The sequence below is a fragment of the Oncorhynchus kisutch genome, linkage group LG7 (genome assembly GCF_002021735.2).
Source record: "Oncorhynchus kisutch isolate 150728-3 linkage group LG7, Okis_V2, whole genome shotgun sequence".
Lineage (NCBI taxonomy): Eukaryota > Metazoa > Chordata > Actinopteri > Salmoniformes > Salmonidae > Oncorhynchus > Oncorhynchus kisutch.
Genome location: NC_034180.2, coordinates 8,439,880 through 8,456,087, shown reverse-complemented (window position 1 = coordinate 8,456,087; position 16,208 = coordinate 8,439,880). Strand labels below are relative to the sequence as shown.

The following is a 16,208-nucleotide window of genomic DNA, read 5'->3' as shown; positions in this document are numbered from 1 at the left end:
TGTAAGGATGTTTACCATTTCACTACTTCAGCAGCGACATTGAGGTCCTTATTTGAACTTTTTTGAAAGAAACGAAGAATAGGATCAGGTTGTTTTTTGGAACAAATAGCAGTGTTTTAGTATGTAGGGAAACCAACACATCTTGAGATTTGTCTTTTGTTTTGGGGGTTAGCTAAGTCACACACACTGTACACACTCTCCGAAGAGGCATTCTGTGGATTGTTGGCTGTGACACGCTGAATTTATTGGGTGTTGCGGGTTGCCTCAACGCCAGGATGTGGACGTGTATCACGGACTTCTTCACCTATGAGACCACCAAGTCGGTGGTGGTGAAGAGCTGGACCATCGGGATCATCAACCGCGTCGTACAGCTCCTCATCATCACCTACTTCATCGGGTCAGTACTATCGCTCCATCACTCGCATTCTGGATCTCCCAGTGAGAGGAATTGGTTGAAAGACGTCTTTTCAACGTCTTTCCTTTGGAGAAACGGGAAAAAGTCTCCGCACACTTCCAGTCAGACGCACATTTCTCATCATAAAGGCTGTGCTTTATATATTTTCAACGTCTTTTCAACGTCTTGTGCTTATGGAGCTGAATCTATTGTTTGTTAATTAGAATCTCTTTCAGCCCAACAAAGGGCAAGTCTTTAAAGACTCATAGATCATTCATTATTGCTCTATACGTGACAGAAAGAGAAGGGAAACTGTGATTGAATGATTTTCCCCTTATGTTATCTCAACCCCTCTCTCTCCACCCCTACCCCCCCTCCCCTCTCTCTTCTTCTCTCTCCTTCTTCCACTCCTCTCCTGCACCTCTCTCAGGTGGGTGTTTGTGCATGAGAAGGCGTACCAGATCAGAGACACGGCTATAGAGTCGTCTGTCATGACCAAAGTCAAAGGCTTTGGACTCTACAACAACCGAGTCATGGACGTAGCTGAGTACGTCACCCCCTCTCAGGTAACACACAAACATCTGTACTAGAGGTCGACTGATTATGATTTTTCAACGCCGATACCGATTATTGGAGGACCAAAAAAGCAGATACCGATTCATCGGCCGATTTAAAAAGAAATGTATTTGTAATAATGACAATTACAACAATACTGAATGAACACTTATTTTACCATAATATAATACATCAATAAAAAAACATTTAGCCTCAAATAAATAATGAAACATGTTCAATTTGGTTTAAATAATGCAAAAACAAAGTGTTGGAGAAGTAAAGGTGCAATATGTGCCATGTAAAAAAGCTAACGTTTGAGTTCCTTGCTCAGAACATGAGAACATATGAAAGTTGGTGGTTCCTTTTGACACGAGACTTCAATATTCCAAGGTAAGAGGTTTTAGGTTGTAGTTAATATAGTATTTATAGGACTATTTCTCTCTCTATACCATTTGTATTTCATATACCTTTGACTACTGGATGTTCTTATAGGCACTTTAATATTGCCAGTGTAACAGTATAGCTTCCGTCCCTCTCCTCGCCCCTACCTGGGCTCGAACCAGGAACACATCCACAACAGCCACCCTCGAAGCAGCATTACCCATCGCTCCACAAAAGCCGCGGCCCTTGCAGAGCAAGGGGAATAACTACTCCAAGTCTCAGAGCGAGTGACGTTTGAAACGCTATTAGAGCGCACCACGCTAACGCACCAGATCGGTTACAACAGCCATTAGGCTGATAGGCTTGAAGTCATAGACAGCGCTGTGCTTGCGAAGAGCTGCTGGCAAAACGCACAAAAGTGCTGTTTGAATGAATGCTTACGAGCCTGCTGCTGCCTACCATCGCTCAGTCAGACTGCTCTATCAAATATCAAATCATAGACTTAATTATAACATAACACACAGAAATACGAGCCTTTGGTCATTAATATGGTTGAATCTGGAAACTATTCTATTCTATTCTTATTTCATTGAAATACGGTACAGTTTGGTATTTTATCTAACGGGTGGCATCCATAAGTCTATATATTCTTGTTACATTGTACAACCTTCAATGTTATGTCATAATTACGTAAAATTCTGGCAAATTAGTTCGCAACGAGCCAGGCTGCCCAAACTGTTGCATATACCCTGACTCTGCGTGCAATGAATGCAAGAGAAGTGACACAATTTCACCACAATTATTGCCTGCTAACCTGGATTTCTTTTAGCTAAATATGCAGGTTTAAAAATATATACTTCTGTGTATTGATTTTAAGAAAGGCATTGATGTTTATGGTTAGGTACAGTCGTGGAACGATTGTGCTTTTTCGCAAATGCGCTTTTGTTAAATCATCCCCCAGCGTTGCATCGATTATATGCAAAGCAGGACACGCTAGATAAACTAGTAATATCATCAACCATGTGTAGTTAACTAGTGATTATGAATGATTGATTGTTTTTTAAGATAAGTTAAGTTTAATGCTTAAGATAAGATAAGTTTAATGCTAGCTAGCAACTTACCTTGGCTTCTACTGCATTCGCGTTAATCGTCCATTCCGATTAATCGGTCAACTTCTAATCTGTACTCGTGCATGCGCACACACAGACACGTACTGTAGGTACCCAAGCACGCACACACACACAGGACACACACACCGACAGGCGACACTATTGATTATGGTCTGAGATATTTGGTTTCCTTATGTTAATGTTGGCAATTGGCATTGATAGATAGACTAAGGAGCCTTTGTATAGTTGTTGTATAGCCTCTGTCTTCTCTGCTTGCTCAGTCTTTGTTTATATCTGGGTTGTTGTAGGTGCTTTGTGGGTAGTGGATTTTTATTTTACCTTTATTTAACTAGGCAAGTCAGTTAAGAACAAATTCTTATTTTCAATGACGGCTTAGGAACAGTGGGTAGAACGACAGAACGACAAATTTGTACCTTGTCAGCTTGGGGATATGAACTTGCAACCTTTCGGTTACTAGTCCAACGCTCTAACCACTAGGCTACCCTGCCGCCCTATTATCAAATTCCTTGACGATTTGTTAAAAGCTCTTTAAACATCACTTAATACTTGACAAAATGGATACCAAATATTGATACTGAGGTATGTGTGGATTATGACATCAGGTTTGATGTGCTGGTCAATGGAAATGGGAGTGTTTTTGATGCTGTGTGTGTGTGTGTGTGTGTGTGTGTGTGTGTGTGTGTGTGTGTGTGTGTGTGTGTGTGTGTGTGTGTGTGTGTCTGACAGGGGGCCTCTGTGTTCTGCATCATCACTAAATTCATCACCACAGAGAACCAGGTGCAGGGATACTGTCCCGAAGTGAGACCACTCATACTTACTCTACCATTGGCCCTCTGTTGTCTCCCCCCCATATGTTCTCTCTGTCTCTCTCTGTTTTTGTCTGTCTGTCTGTCTGTCTGTCTCTTTCTCTCTCTGTCTGTCTCTTTGTTTCTGTCTGTCTGTCTGTCTGTCTGTCTCTGTATTTTACTCTAACGTGTATTATGTGTGATGCACAGAGTGAGATGAAATACAAGTGTACGCACGACAACAACTGCACTAGGTTCCTCAACAAGCCTGGAGGAAATGGTGAGGTTCTCCACTTTTTCTGGATCAATTAACTTCCTTTTCTTATTGTCTTTCCTTCAGAGGATAGAAGATGTTACAGAATTTGCAAAACAGTTGCTTCCAGAATAATGGTTTGGTCTTTGTCATTTATTGTCCCTATCCGTCCTCCCCCTTTCTGTCATATATCCTTTCTTTCTTTCTTTCTTTCTTTCTTTCTTTCTTTCTTTCTTTCTTTCTTTCTTTCTTTCTTTCTTTCTTTCTTTCTTTCTTTCTTTCTTTCTTTCTTTCTTTCTTTCTTTCTTTCTTTCTTTCTTTCTTTCTTTCTTTCTTTCTTTCTTTCTTTCTTTCTTTCTTTCTTTCTGTCTCTCTCTCCCCTACCTCTCGCTCTCTTTTCCCTACCTGTCTTCCTCAGGTCTTCCAACGGGCAGGTGTGTACATTTCAACGACACCCTCAACACCTGTGAGATCAGAGGCTGGTGCCCCGCGGAGATCGACTACATCAAGACGTGGGTAACCGTGTGCATGCGTGTGTATTTGTATTTGCCAAGGCAGCAGCTACTCTTCCTGGGGTCTGGAAAAATAAAGGCAGTTATATACAATTTTAAAAACATTACAATACTAAGTGTGTGCCCTCAGGCCCATTTTCCACTACCACATATCTACAACGCAAAATCCATGTGTATGTGTGTGCATAGTGCATATGTTATCATGTGTGTGTGTGCATGTGTCTGTGCCTATGTTTGTGTTACTTCACAGTCCCCGCTTTGGAAATATTTAGGAGTAACTTATTCCTTGCTACCCATTCCAAAACTAACTGCAGCTCTTTGTTACGTTTTACAGTAATTTCAGTCACTGTAGTAGCTGACGTGTATAGTGTTGAGTCAACTGCATACATAAACACACTGACCTTACTCAAAGCCAGTGGCATGTCGTTTGTATTGATTGAAAAAAGCAAGGGGCCTAATCAGCTACCCTGGTGAATTCCTGATTCTACCTGGATTATGTTTGAGAGGCTTCCATTAAAGAACACCCTCTGTGTTCTGTTAGACAAGTAACTCTTTATCCACATTATAGCAGTGGGTGTAAAGCAATAACACATACATTTTTCCAGACGCAGACTATGATTGATAATGTGAAAAGCTGCACTGAAGTCTAACAAGACAGCCCCCACAATCATTTTATTATCAATTTCTCTCAACCAATCATTAGTCATTTGTGTAAGTGCCGTGCTTGTTGAGTGTCCTTCCCTTAATGCATGCTGAAAGTCTGTTGTCAATTTGATTACTGTGAAATAGCAATGAATCTGGTCAAACACAATTTTTTCCAGAAGTTTACTAAGGGTTAGTAACAGGCTGATTGGTTGGCTATTTGAGCCAGTAAGGGGGGCTTTACTATTCTTGGGTAGGGAATGACTTTAGCTTCCCTCCAGGCCTGAGGGCACGCACTTTCTAGTAGACATATGAATATGTGACAAATAGGAGTGGCAATATCGTCCACTATTATCCTCAATAATTTTCCATTCAGATTGTCAGACCCCAGTAACTTGTCATTGTTGATAGACAACAATCATTTTTTTCACGTCTTCTACACTGACCTTACGGAATTCAAAAGTACAATTCTTGTCTTTCATACTTTGGTCAGATATACTTGGATGTGTAGTGTCAGCATTTGTTGCTGGCATGATTCAATGAATGATGGAGCCGAGTTGGCTTTTTTCCCCAAAATGTCATTTAAGGTGCTCCATCATTCTTTACATAATATACCTTTGTTTCATAGTGTCGTTTTTATTTATTTAGCTTAGTCACATTATTTCTTCATTTGCAGTACGTTTCTCAATCAGTTGGGCTGCCAGATTTATTTGCCATACCTTTTGCCTCCTCCCTCTCAACCACACAATTTTTTTATTCCTCATCAAACCAAGGGGATTTAACAGTTTTTACAGTCATTTTCTTAATGGGTGCGTACTTATTAGTAACTAGAATAAGCTATTTCATAAATGTGTCAAGTGCATCGTCTGGTTGCTCCTCAATACACACCACAGACCAGCAAATATTATTTGCATCATCAACAGATGAATCACTACAAAACTTGTTGTATGACCTCTTATACACTATATTAGGCCCAGCTTTTGGAACTTTGGTTTTCCTAGATATGGCTTTTATATTGTGATCACTACATCCTATGGATTTGGATACTGCTTTAAAGCACATTTCTGCAGCATTAGTAAAGATGTGATCAATTGTTAATGAGTTCATTACTGTCCTGTTTGTAAATACCATGGTAGGTTGACTGACAACCTGAATCATGTTGCAGGCACTGGTTACAGTTTGACGTTTTTTCTTGAGTGGGCAGCTTGATGAGAGCTAGTCAATATTTAAATCACCCAGAAAATATACTTCTCTGTTGATGTCACATACATTATCAAGCATTTCACACATATTATCCAGATACTGACTATTAGCACTTGGTGGTCTATAGCAGCATCCCACAAGAATGGGCTTTAGGTGAGGCAGGTGAACCTGTAGCCATATTACTTCAACAGTATTTAACATTAGATCTAAGCTTTACAGGAATGTGGTTCTTTATATAGACTACAACACCGCCCCCATTGGCATTTCTGTCTTTTCGGTAAACATTATAACCATGTATTGCTACCACTGTATCATCAAAGGTATTATCTAAGTGAGTTTCAGAGATAGTCAGAATATATCTTTTTTAATTATTTTTATTTCACCTTTATTTAACCAGGTAGGCTAATTGAGAACAAGTTCTCATTTACAACTGCGACCTGGCCAAGATAAAGCAAAGCAGTGTGACACAAACAACAACACAGAGTTACGCATGGAATAAACAAGCGTACAGTCACTAACACAATAGAAAAAAAAGTCTATATACAGTGTGTGCAAATGGCGTGAGGAGGTAAGGCAATAAATAGGCCATACTAGCAGAGGTAATTACAATTTAGCAAATTAACACTGGAGTGATAGATGAGCAGATGGTGATGTGCAAGTAGAAATACTGGTGTGCAAAAGAGCAGAAAAGTAAATAAAAATAATATGGGGATGAGGTAGGTAGATTGGGTGGGCTATTTACAGATGGGCTATGTACAGCTGCAGCGATCGGTTAGCTGCTCAGATAGCTGATGTTTAAAGTTAGTGAGTCTGCAGCTTCAGCGATTTTTGCAATTCGTTCCAGTCATTGGCAGCAGAGAACTGGAAGGAAAGGCGGACAAAGGAGGTGTTGGCTTTGGGGATGACCAGTGAGATATACCTGCTGGAGCGCATGCTACGGGTGGGTGTTGTTATCGTGACCAGTGAGCTGAGATAAGGCGGAGCTTTACCTAGCATAGACTTATAGAGGACCTGGAGCCAGTGGGTGTCAAAGTTATCTATAAAAGTGACTCAAGCAGAGCTACAATAATATTTTTGCCAGATGTGTAAGGCCAGTAGCCTGCTGAATCTTTCACACACAACGATGGCACTGGTCCTGAAACGATTGGCCCTTCTTTTGAGTTTTTTAATGCTAAAATCAGTTCTTAAAATCCATTTTCAGATGTTCCAAGCTAGCCCTCCTGATGTCGTTTGACCCCACATGGACTACGACAGTGTCAGCATCCCGGCATCTGTTGTAGAACAGTCGGAAGCAGCCTTGTTATGTCCTGTCCTCATGCTCCTGGGTAGCACAGGGTTTTTGCCTTGGGAACCAAGATGTTTCATAAAGTTGCTTATGATGACAGCTGGCGATGTCTCTCACGCAGTCTCACAGTCTGATGAGGGTGGGAGCTCCGAGAATCTGAACTTGAGGTAGAAGCCACCGGAGAGGGAGACAGAACAGAGGATGAAGACCCAGGTACCTCCGGATCCGATCTTGAATGGGAAGCCCCCAAGGAAGAAGGCGCTGGAACCTCTGGATCCAGGGCGGCAAAGCTGTTTCTGGTCTGTGTCAGGTCCGGGCTCAACATCTCCAAGAAGACCCCTGTTGCCAGAGGACGCTGTCTTCGACTTCCACGTCGGGTGACGTATCTACATGGCTGGTTGGTTGGGTCGAGAACAGCTCTGTTCTCCAGGGAAGGGGGAGACACCTTGGGGGATGGAACCCTGCTGAGCACCGGCCAGTCAGCTGTGGAGAGCCAACACGGCGGCGACAATTCCAAATCACATTTATTGGTCACATACATGTGATTAGCAGATGTTATTGCAGTTGAAGCGAAACGCTTGTGCTTTTAGCTACGACAGTGCAGTAATATCTTACAAGTAATATCTAACAAATTACACAACATATACCCAATACACACAAATCTAAGTAGGAATGAATTAAGACTACATACATATGGACGAGCGATGTCAGAGCGGAACGTACTAAGAAACAGTAGAATAGTATAGAAAACAGTATATACATATGAGATGAGTAATACAAGATATGTAAACATTATTAAGTGAATGAGATACAGTAGAACAGTACAGAAAACTGTATATACAGTTGAAGTCTGAAGTTTACAGACACCTTAGCCAAATACATTTAAACTCAGTTTTTCACAATTCCTGATATTTAATCCTAGTAAAAATTCCCTGTCTTAAGTCAGTTAGGATCACCACTTTATTTTAAGAATGTGAAATGTCATAATAATAGTAGAGAAAATTATTTAATTCAGCTACAGTGCCATGCGAAAGTATTCGGCCCCCTTGAACTTTGCGACCTTTTGCCACATTTCAGGCTTCAAACATAAAGATATAAAACTATTTTTTTTGTGAAGAATCAACAACAAGTGGAACACAATCATGAAGTGGAACGACATTTATTGGATATTTCTAACTTTTTTAACAAATCAAAAACTGAAATTGGGCGTGCAAAATTATTCAGCCCCCTTAAGTTAATACTTTGTAGCGCCACCTTTTGCTGCGATTACAGCTGTAAGTCGCTTGGGGTATGTCTCTATCAGTTTTGCACACCTAGAGAGACTGAAATTTTTTCCCATTCCTCCTTGCAAAACAGCTCGAGCTCAGTGAGGTTGGATGGAGAGCATTTGTGAACAGCAGTTTTCAGTTCTTTCCACAGATTCTCGATTGGATTCAGGTCTGGACTTTGACTTGGCCATTCTAACACCTGGATATGATTATTTTTGAACCGTTCCATTGTAGATTTTGCTTTGTTTTGGATCATTGTCTTGTTGGAAGACAAATCTCCGTCCCAGTCTCAGGTCCTTTGCAGACTCCATCAGGTTTTCTTCCAGAATGGTCCTGTATTTGGCTCCATCCATCTTCCCATCAATTTTAACCATCTTCCCTGTCCCTGCTGAAGAAAAGCAGGCCCAAACCATGATGCTGCCACCACCATGTTTGACAGTAGGGATGGGGTGTTCAGGGTGATGAGCTGTGTTGCTTTTACGCCAAACATAACGTTTTGCATTGTTGCCAAAAAGTTCAATTTTGGTTTCATCTGACCAGAGCACCTTCTTCCACATGTTTGGTGTGTCTCCCAGGTGGCTTGTGGCAAACTTTAAACAACACTTTTTATGGATATCTTTAAGAAATGGCTTTCTTCTTGCAACTCTTCCATTAAGGCCAGATTTGTGCAATATACGACTGATTGTTGTCCTATGGACAGAGTCTCCCACCTCAGCTGTAGATCTCTGCAGTTCATCCAGAGTGATCATGGGCCTCTTGGCTGCATCTCTGATCAGTCTTCTCCTTGTATGAGCTGAAAGTTTAGAGGGACGGCCAGGTCTTGGTAGATTTGCAGTGGTCTGATACTCCTTCCATTTCAATATTATCGCTTGCACAGTGCTCCTTGGGATGTTTAAAGCTTGGGAAATCTTTTTCCGAGATCTCTCATTCAGATGAATGAACACAGTTTTCTTTCTGACCTTCCCTCAGGCATCCTATGATGGAGGTGGAGAACTTTACCATCTTCATCAAGAACAGCATCCGTTTCCCCCTATTCAACTTCACCAAGTGAGGATGATGATGATGATTCTGATAATCATGATGATGACAAAGATAATCATGTTACAACTCTAACTGGTCCCCTGTCTCTCCTGTGTTTATATGTGTGTGTATGTGTGCGCATCTCAGGGGTAACTTCCTGCCCACCATCACCCCTCAGTACATCAAGGCGTGTAACTTTGATCATGAGAACAACACCTACTGTCCCATCTTCAGGGTGGGGGACGTCATCCGCTATGCACACCAGAACTTCACCACGCTGGCACAGAAGGTATGGTGGTTCACTCCCAGGTATATATCCATACTAGTATATTAACTTGACATACAGTGCATTCAGAAAGTATTCAGACCCCTTCACTTTTTCCACATTTTGTTATGTTACAGCCTTATTTTAAAATGAATTAAATTGTTATTTTCCCTCATCAATCTACACAAAGCAAAAACAGGCTTTTGGATTTTTTTTGACATTTTTTTATATAAAAAACTGAAATCACATTTACATAGCTATTCCGACTTTTTACTCAGTACTTTGTTGAAGCACATTTGGCAGCGATTACAGCCTCAAGTCTTCTTGGGTATGATGCTACAAGCTTGGCACACCTGTATTTGGGGAGTTTCTCCCATTCTTCTCTGCAGATCCTCTCAAGCTTTGTCAGGTTGGATGAGGAATGTCACTTGCACAGCTATTTTCAGGTCACTCCAGAGATGTTTGATAGGGTTCAAGTTCGGGCTCTGGCTGGGCCACTCAAGGACATTTAGGGACTTGCCCGAAGCCACTTCTAAGTTGTCTTGGCTTTTTGCTTAGGGTCATTGTCCAGTCCTGAGCAGAGTTCCTGAGCAGTCTGAAGCAGGTTTTCTTCAAGGATCTCTGTAGTTTGCTCCGTTCATCTCCCAGTCCCTGCCGCTGAAAAACATCCCCACAGCATGATGCTGCCACCACCATGTTTTACCGTAAGGATGGTGCCAGGCCAAAGAGTTCAATCTTGGTTTCATCAGAGAATCTTGTCTTTTTAGGTGCCTTTTGGCAAACTTCAAATGAGCTGTCATGTGCCTTTTACTGAGGAGAGGCTTCCGTCTGGCCACTCTACCATAAAGGCCTGATTGGTGGAGTGCTGCAGAGATGGTTGTCCTTATGGAAGGTTCTCCCATCTCCACAGAGGAACTCTGGGGCTCTGTCAGAGTGACCATCGGGTTCTTGATCACCTCCCTGACCAAGGCCCTTCTCCCCTAATTGCTCAGTCTGGCCCGGGTGTTCAGCTATAGGAAGAGTCTTGGTGGTTGCAAACGATTTCCTTTTAAGAATGATGGAGGCCACTGTATTCTTGGGGACCTTCAATGCTGCAGAAACGTCTTGGTACCCTTTGGTATCCTCGAAGCTCTACGGACAATCCCTTCGACCTCGTTGCTTGGTTTTTGTTCTGACATGCTCTGTCAACTGTGGGACCTCATATAGACAGGTGTGTGCCTTTCCAAATCATGTCCAATCAATTGAATTTACCACAGGTGGACTTCCAATCAAGTAGTATAAACATCTCAAGGATAATCGATGGAAACATGATGAACCTGAGCTCAATTTCGAGTTTCATAGCAAAGGGTCTGAATACTTATGTAAATAAGGTACTTCTGTTTTTTTTTTTAAATATATACATTTGCAACATTTCTAAAAAAAACTAAAAAAAATGCTTTGTCGTTATGGTTATTGTGTGTAGATTGAAGAGGGGGAAAAAGAAGAAGATTTGATCCATTTTAGAATAAGGCTGTAATGTAACAAAATGTGTAATGAAGGAAGGGGTCTGAATACCTTCTGAATGCACTGCATTACCATCACTGAACATCGGCGGCACCTTAATTGGGGCGAACAGGTTCTTATTCATGACTGGAGTGGAATCAGTGGAGTGGTAACAAATACATCAAACATGTGGTTTCCAGGTGTTTGATGCCATTTCAGTTGCTCCGTTCTGGCCATTATTAGCAGCCTCCTGTGATTTCTATCCACAGTTATTTCCATCCATACTAGTCTTTTTATATACTCACATATTATGCTCTCTTTCTCTCTTTTCCCTACCCGTCGGCTGTATTCACTCCTTCCCCTTTAGGCTACATTCAAATGCTGTCTTTTTCCCACTCTCATAAAGTAACAAATTAGAGAGATTTTCTAAATGTATGTCAACCCCTTCCTACAGGGAGGGGTGATAGGTATAAAGATTGGCTGGATGTGTGACCTGGACCAGTCAGAGGATGAGTGTAACCCTTCCTACTCCTTCACGCGGCTGGACGCCATGTCGGAGAAGAACAGCGTCTCCCCCGGGTACAACTTCAGGTAGCCATGACCTCTAACCTCTGGCCTTTGGAGAGTGAGCCCCGTAGAGATACATAGCGATATCTTGATGTATATAACCCGTTTTTGCATGGACATTGCCATTGAGGGCTTACACCATTTTAAAGTAGTCAAATGGGTGTGGATTCCTATGGGTCGGGAGCAATCAGTCAATGATCCGAGCATCGTCTTCTTCTTCAAATTGGGTTGCCTATGGGTAGTAAATGGCTTTAAGCTAGATCAGTGATTTTACCGTGGCACAACTTGATGGAAGAAAAATTAGGTTTGACACCTAAAATGTCCCTATTAACCTGTTGGTACTAGGGTGCAGTATTTTCATTTTTGGGAAAAAACATTCCCGTTTTAAATGGGATATTTTGTCAGGAAAAGATGCTAGAATATGCATATAATTGACAGCTTTCGATGGAAACGTTAGAGTGTTTTCTAAAACTGTAAAGATATTGTCTGTGAGTATAACAGAACTGATGTTGCAGGCGAAAGCCTGAGAAAAATCCAATCCGGAAGTGCCCCAGGTTTTGAAAGCGCTGCGTTCCAATGACTCCCTATTTGGCTGTGAATGTACCATCAACGAGCTTACGCTTTCTACGTATTCCCCAAGGTGTCTACAGCATTGTGACGTAGTTTTACACATTTCTGTTGAAGAATAGCCGTAGGTGGCCACATTGCGTAAGTGGTCACATGGTGGCTCCGAGAGAGATTCTCGTGTAAAATACAGAGGTAGCCATTACTCCAATCGGTTCTAGTGTAAATGAACTCTGTCTTATCTGATCCAAAGTCATCTACTTCTGTGACAAACATATTTATAGATTCAATCGGGTTTATTTGAACTATTTTCATAGTTCCTTATTCTTGATGATACATTTTTCTGATACCCCTTAATGAGCACCCCGCGAAAATGTGCTGGAAGGATTTTTTTTGTAGCTCTGATAAAATAGATCATTCCTTTTGAAAGGGTTGGGTTTAGAGACATTGGTTTTCTGCATTGTGAAGGTGCAACCAGGAACACAAAACCATGCTCCATATCTTTCTATGGCAGAGGCTGTGGTACAGGTAAGCCTAATCAGACGTGCATGTGCTAATGGTTCTCAGTCACAGGCAAAGTCAAATGATAAAAAATGACTTTGCTCCTGATGCGTGACCTTCAAATGATACAAAGGTAACAACAGCCTGAGCACATGGGACTTGAAACAATGTGCCATTCAATGTATTATCTGAGCGGCACTGGTGCTCCCAAGACAGAATTCCATGTGCATTTCACAGGTCACGTGTATTCAAAAAATGTTGTGTTAAAAAAATTATCCAGATTAGGAAAAGTTTTGCGGCATATCTGAGTTCCTCAAGGCTCACCAGTTGAAGACCACTGAGCTAGATCACCACCTAGTGGCTATAACAAATGAATGACACGCAAGATTTGGTTCAGGACTCAGGGAGGAGGTAAGGGCACTCGGAGTGTGTTGTGAGGAAAACAACCTCTCACTCAACGTCAATAAAACAAAGGAGAGGATCGTGGACTTCAGAAAACAGCAGAGGGAGCACCCCCCTATCCACATCGACGGGACAGTAGTGGAGAAGGTGGAAAGTTGAAAGTTATTCTGCGTACACATCACAGACAATCTAAACTGAAATGGTTCAAACTGATTTAAGTTTGGCACCGCTTCTGGGAGAGTATTTTCTTGTTTGCTTATGGCCTTATAGAGTTGATTGAGTGCGATCTTAGTGCCAGCATCGGTCTGTGGTGGTAAATAGACAGCTATGAATAATATAGATGAGAACTCTCGTGGTAGATAGTGTGGTCTACAGCTTATCATAAGGTACCTCAGGCGAGCAATACCTCAAGACTTCTTTCATATCAGCACCAGCTGTTATTGACAAAGACACACACCCCCACCCCCCTTGTCTTACCAGATGTAGCTTCTCTGATCTGCCGGTGCATTGAAAATCCCTCCAGATCTATATTGTCTGTGTCGTCGTTCAGCCACGACTCGGTGAAACATAGGATATTACAAGTCTTAATATCCCGTTGGTAGGATCATTGTAATCGTAGGTCATCCATTTTATTTTCCAATTAATGCATGTTAGCAAGTAGAATTGATGTTAATGGGAGTTGTCGCCTGCCTACGGATTCTCAAAAGGCAGCCTGATCGGCGTCCTCTTTTCCTACGTCTTTTCTTCAAGCCAATGACGTGGACCTGGGCTTCTTCCCGGGAGAGCAGTATATCTTTCTCGTTGGACTCGTTAGAGGAAAAAGCTTCTTCCAGTCTGTGTTGAGTAATTCCAGTTCTGATGTCCAGAAGTTATTTTCGGTCACAAGAGACAGTAGCACCAACATTCTGCACAAAATAAGTTACGAACAATGCAAAAAAATGAACAAAATAGCACAATTGATTACGGGCATGTAAAATGTCAGCCATCCTCTTCGGCGCCATTTTCCAAAATCGAAAGAAAATGATGTACTTTTTACTCCATACATTTTTCCTGACAACCACAAGTACTCGTTGCATTTGGAATGCTTAGCAGGACAGGAAAATTGTCTAATTCAGACACTTATCAATAGAACATCCCTGGTCATCCCTACTGCCTCTGATCTGGCGGACTCACTAAATACATGCTTTGTTTGTAAATAAGGACTCGGGGTAGGATTAACTGTCAACCCATGTCCTTACACTCTGTCCATGTTGTGCTGATAGGTATGCTAAGTACTACAAGATGGACAATGGGACAGATTACCGTACTCTGCTGAAGGCCTATGCCATCAGGTTTGATGTGCTTGTCAATGGAAATGTGAGTGATTTCAATTTGTGTGTGTGTGTGTGTGTGTGTGTGTGTGTGTGAGAACATGTCTGTGGTTTGCATGAGTCTAATTGCCTATGTGGGTCCATGACTGTTCTACATATATGTGTTGTTAGATGGGGGGGTCATGTGTGTGTTTACTTCTGTAAAGTACTTAACTTGTTTCTTACAGGCAGGGAAGTTTAACATGATCCCGACTCTGATCAACATGGTAGCTGCCTTTACGTCAGTTGGAGTGGTGAGCCCTTCTATTCAGTTTCTACTTTCTATCCACACCGTCTCTAGGCTAGTTTTAAATTAAAACATGTCTGTTCCACCTTCAGTCTCTTAACTTTGTAATAATATTATCCACAGTCTCTATAGGCTAGTTTGAAAATGTCTCTGTGCCGTGTGTGTTCCTGTCTCGTCAACCAAAGTTCTTTCCAGGAAAATAAAGTTATTATTTTTTTCTACTCTCTTCTCCTTTCTGCTCTCCTCTCGTCTCCTCATTTCTTCAATTCCTTTCTATTCTATTTTAAAAACTTGTTTTTTTTCCTCTGCCTTGGATTGGTTGCAGGGCACCGTGCTTTGTGACATCATACTCTTGAACTTTCTGAAGGGAGCAGAGCAATACAAGGCCAAGAAGTTTGAGGAGGTAAAGTTTGAGGCAAGACACCAACCCTGCTTACTGTGATATAGATATTTGTCTTAATAACCAGTGTCAGCCTTTGCAAGCCTGGGGCCGCATCTCAGAGTAGGAGTGCTGATCTAGGATCAGCTCACCCCTGTCCCATGACCTTATTCATTGTAGTCTAAAAGGCAAAACTGATATTAAATCAGTAAGCCTTCTCTGAGAAGTTGATACATACAGCCCAGAGGAATAGTTTAAACTAAGAGGCAAATCCTAACTTCCACTTAAATCATGCATTGATAGCAACTGGAGACTAAGTGAAAATGTGCTCCTGATGTTCTTCAAGTTTATACAATTCAATAAAGTAATCTCCTCTCTCTCTCTCCCCCCCAATCTACCATTACTCCATTAGGTATCAGACACGCAGATCGAGAACTCCTTATCCAGCAATGGGCTCTATCGGAGTAGGGAGTTCATTGGAGTAGAGAAGCAGTCAAACGACTCAGGGGCCTTTTCCATTGGGCAATACGGCTAACGGACAGCCATTGGAATGGATTGTTTGAGGGGAAAGGTGGTGGCAATTTGGGACGTTTGGCTGCAAAATGTAGGTTTAGGGTGATATTGCCCATAGACCCTAATCTTGGATCAGTTTAACATTTCCCCCACAAATGGTTATGGTGAGAATTGGGGAAGGGGAAACTGATCCTAGATCTGTACCTAGGCTAAACATCACCCCGGACAGAGAATGCATATATGTATGGCATTGTAATATCCCTAATATTTCACATGAACCTGTAATTTACCTGTAATATTGTCATGGTGGAGGTTGTATGTGTAATCCTTAACTTTGCATGTGACCCTGCATGTGACCCACCATGGGCTATCGTATTTGAACTCCTACCTCTACAAAGTATTAAAGTCTACCCACAACTTCAATAAAATTATGTCACTTAAATTTGATTCTGGTTAGATTCTGCCAGAGGCTCAAATCCTGCTGGAAACAGACAAACAAATACTCTAGTTG

At 41.7% G+C, this 16,208-nt stretch overlaps 1 protein-coding gene across 1 annotated transcript; it reads left to right on the top strand.

Moving 5' to 3' along the window:
• The first annotated feature begins 275 nt into the window (after positions 1-275).
• Positions 276-16,144, top strand: LOC109893848 (P2X purinoceptor 3-like). Its single transcript, XM_020487047.2, has 12 exons — positions 276-397; positions 825-960; positions 3,187-3,258; positions 3,456-3,525; positions 3,917-4,010; positions 9,378-9,455; positions 9,576-9,717; positions 11,630-11,766; positions 14,472-14,565; positions 14,747-14,812; positions 15,131-15,208; positions 15,597-16,144. Exons 1-12 carry the CDS (start codon positions 276-278, stop codon positions 15,717-15,719), a joined length of 1,212 nt encoding a protein of 403 aa, XP_020342636.2. The 3' UTR covers positions 15,720-16,144.
• Positions 16,145-16,208: the final 64 nt, after the last annotated feature.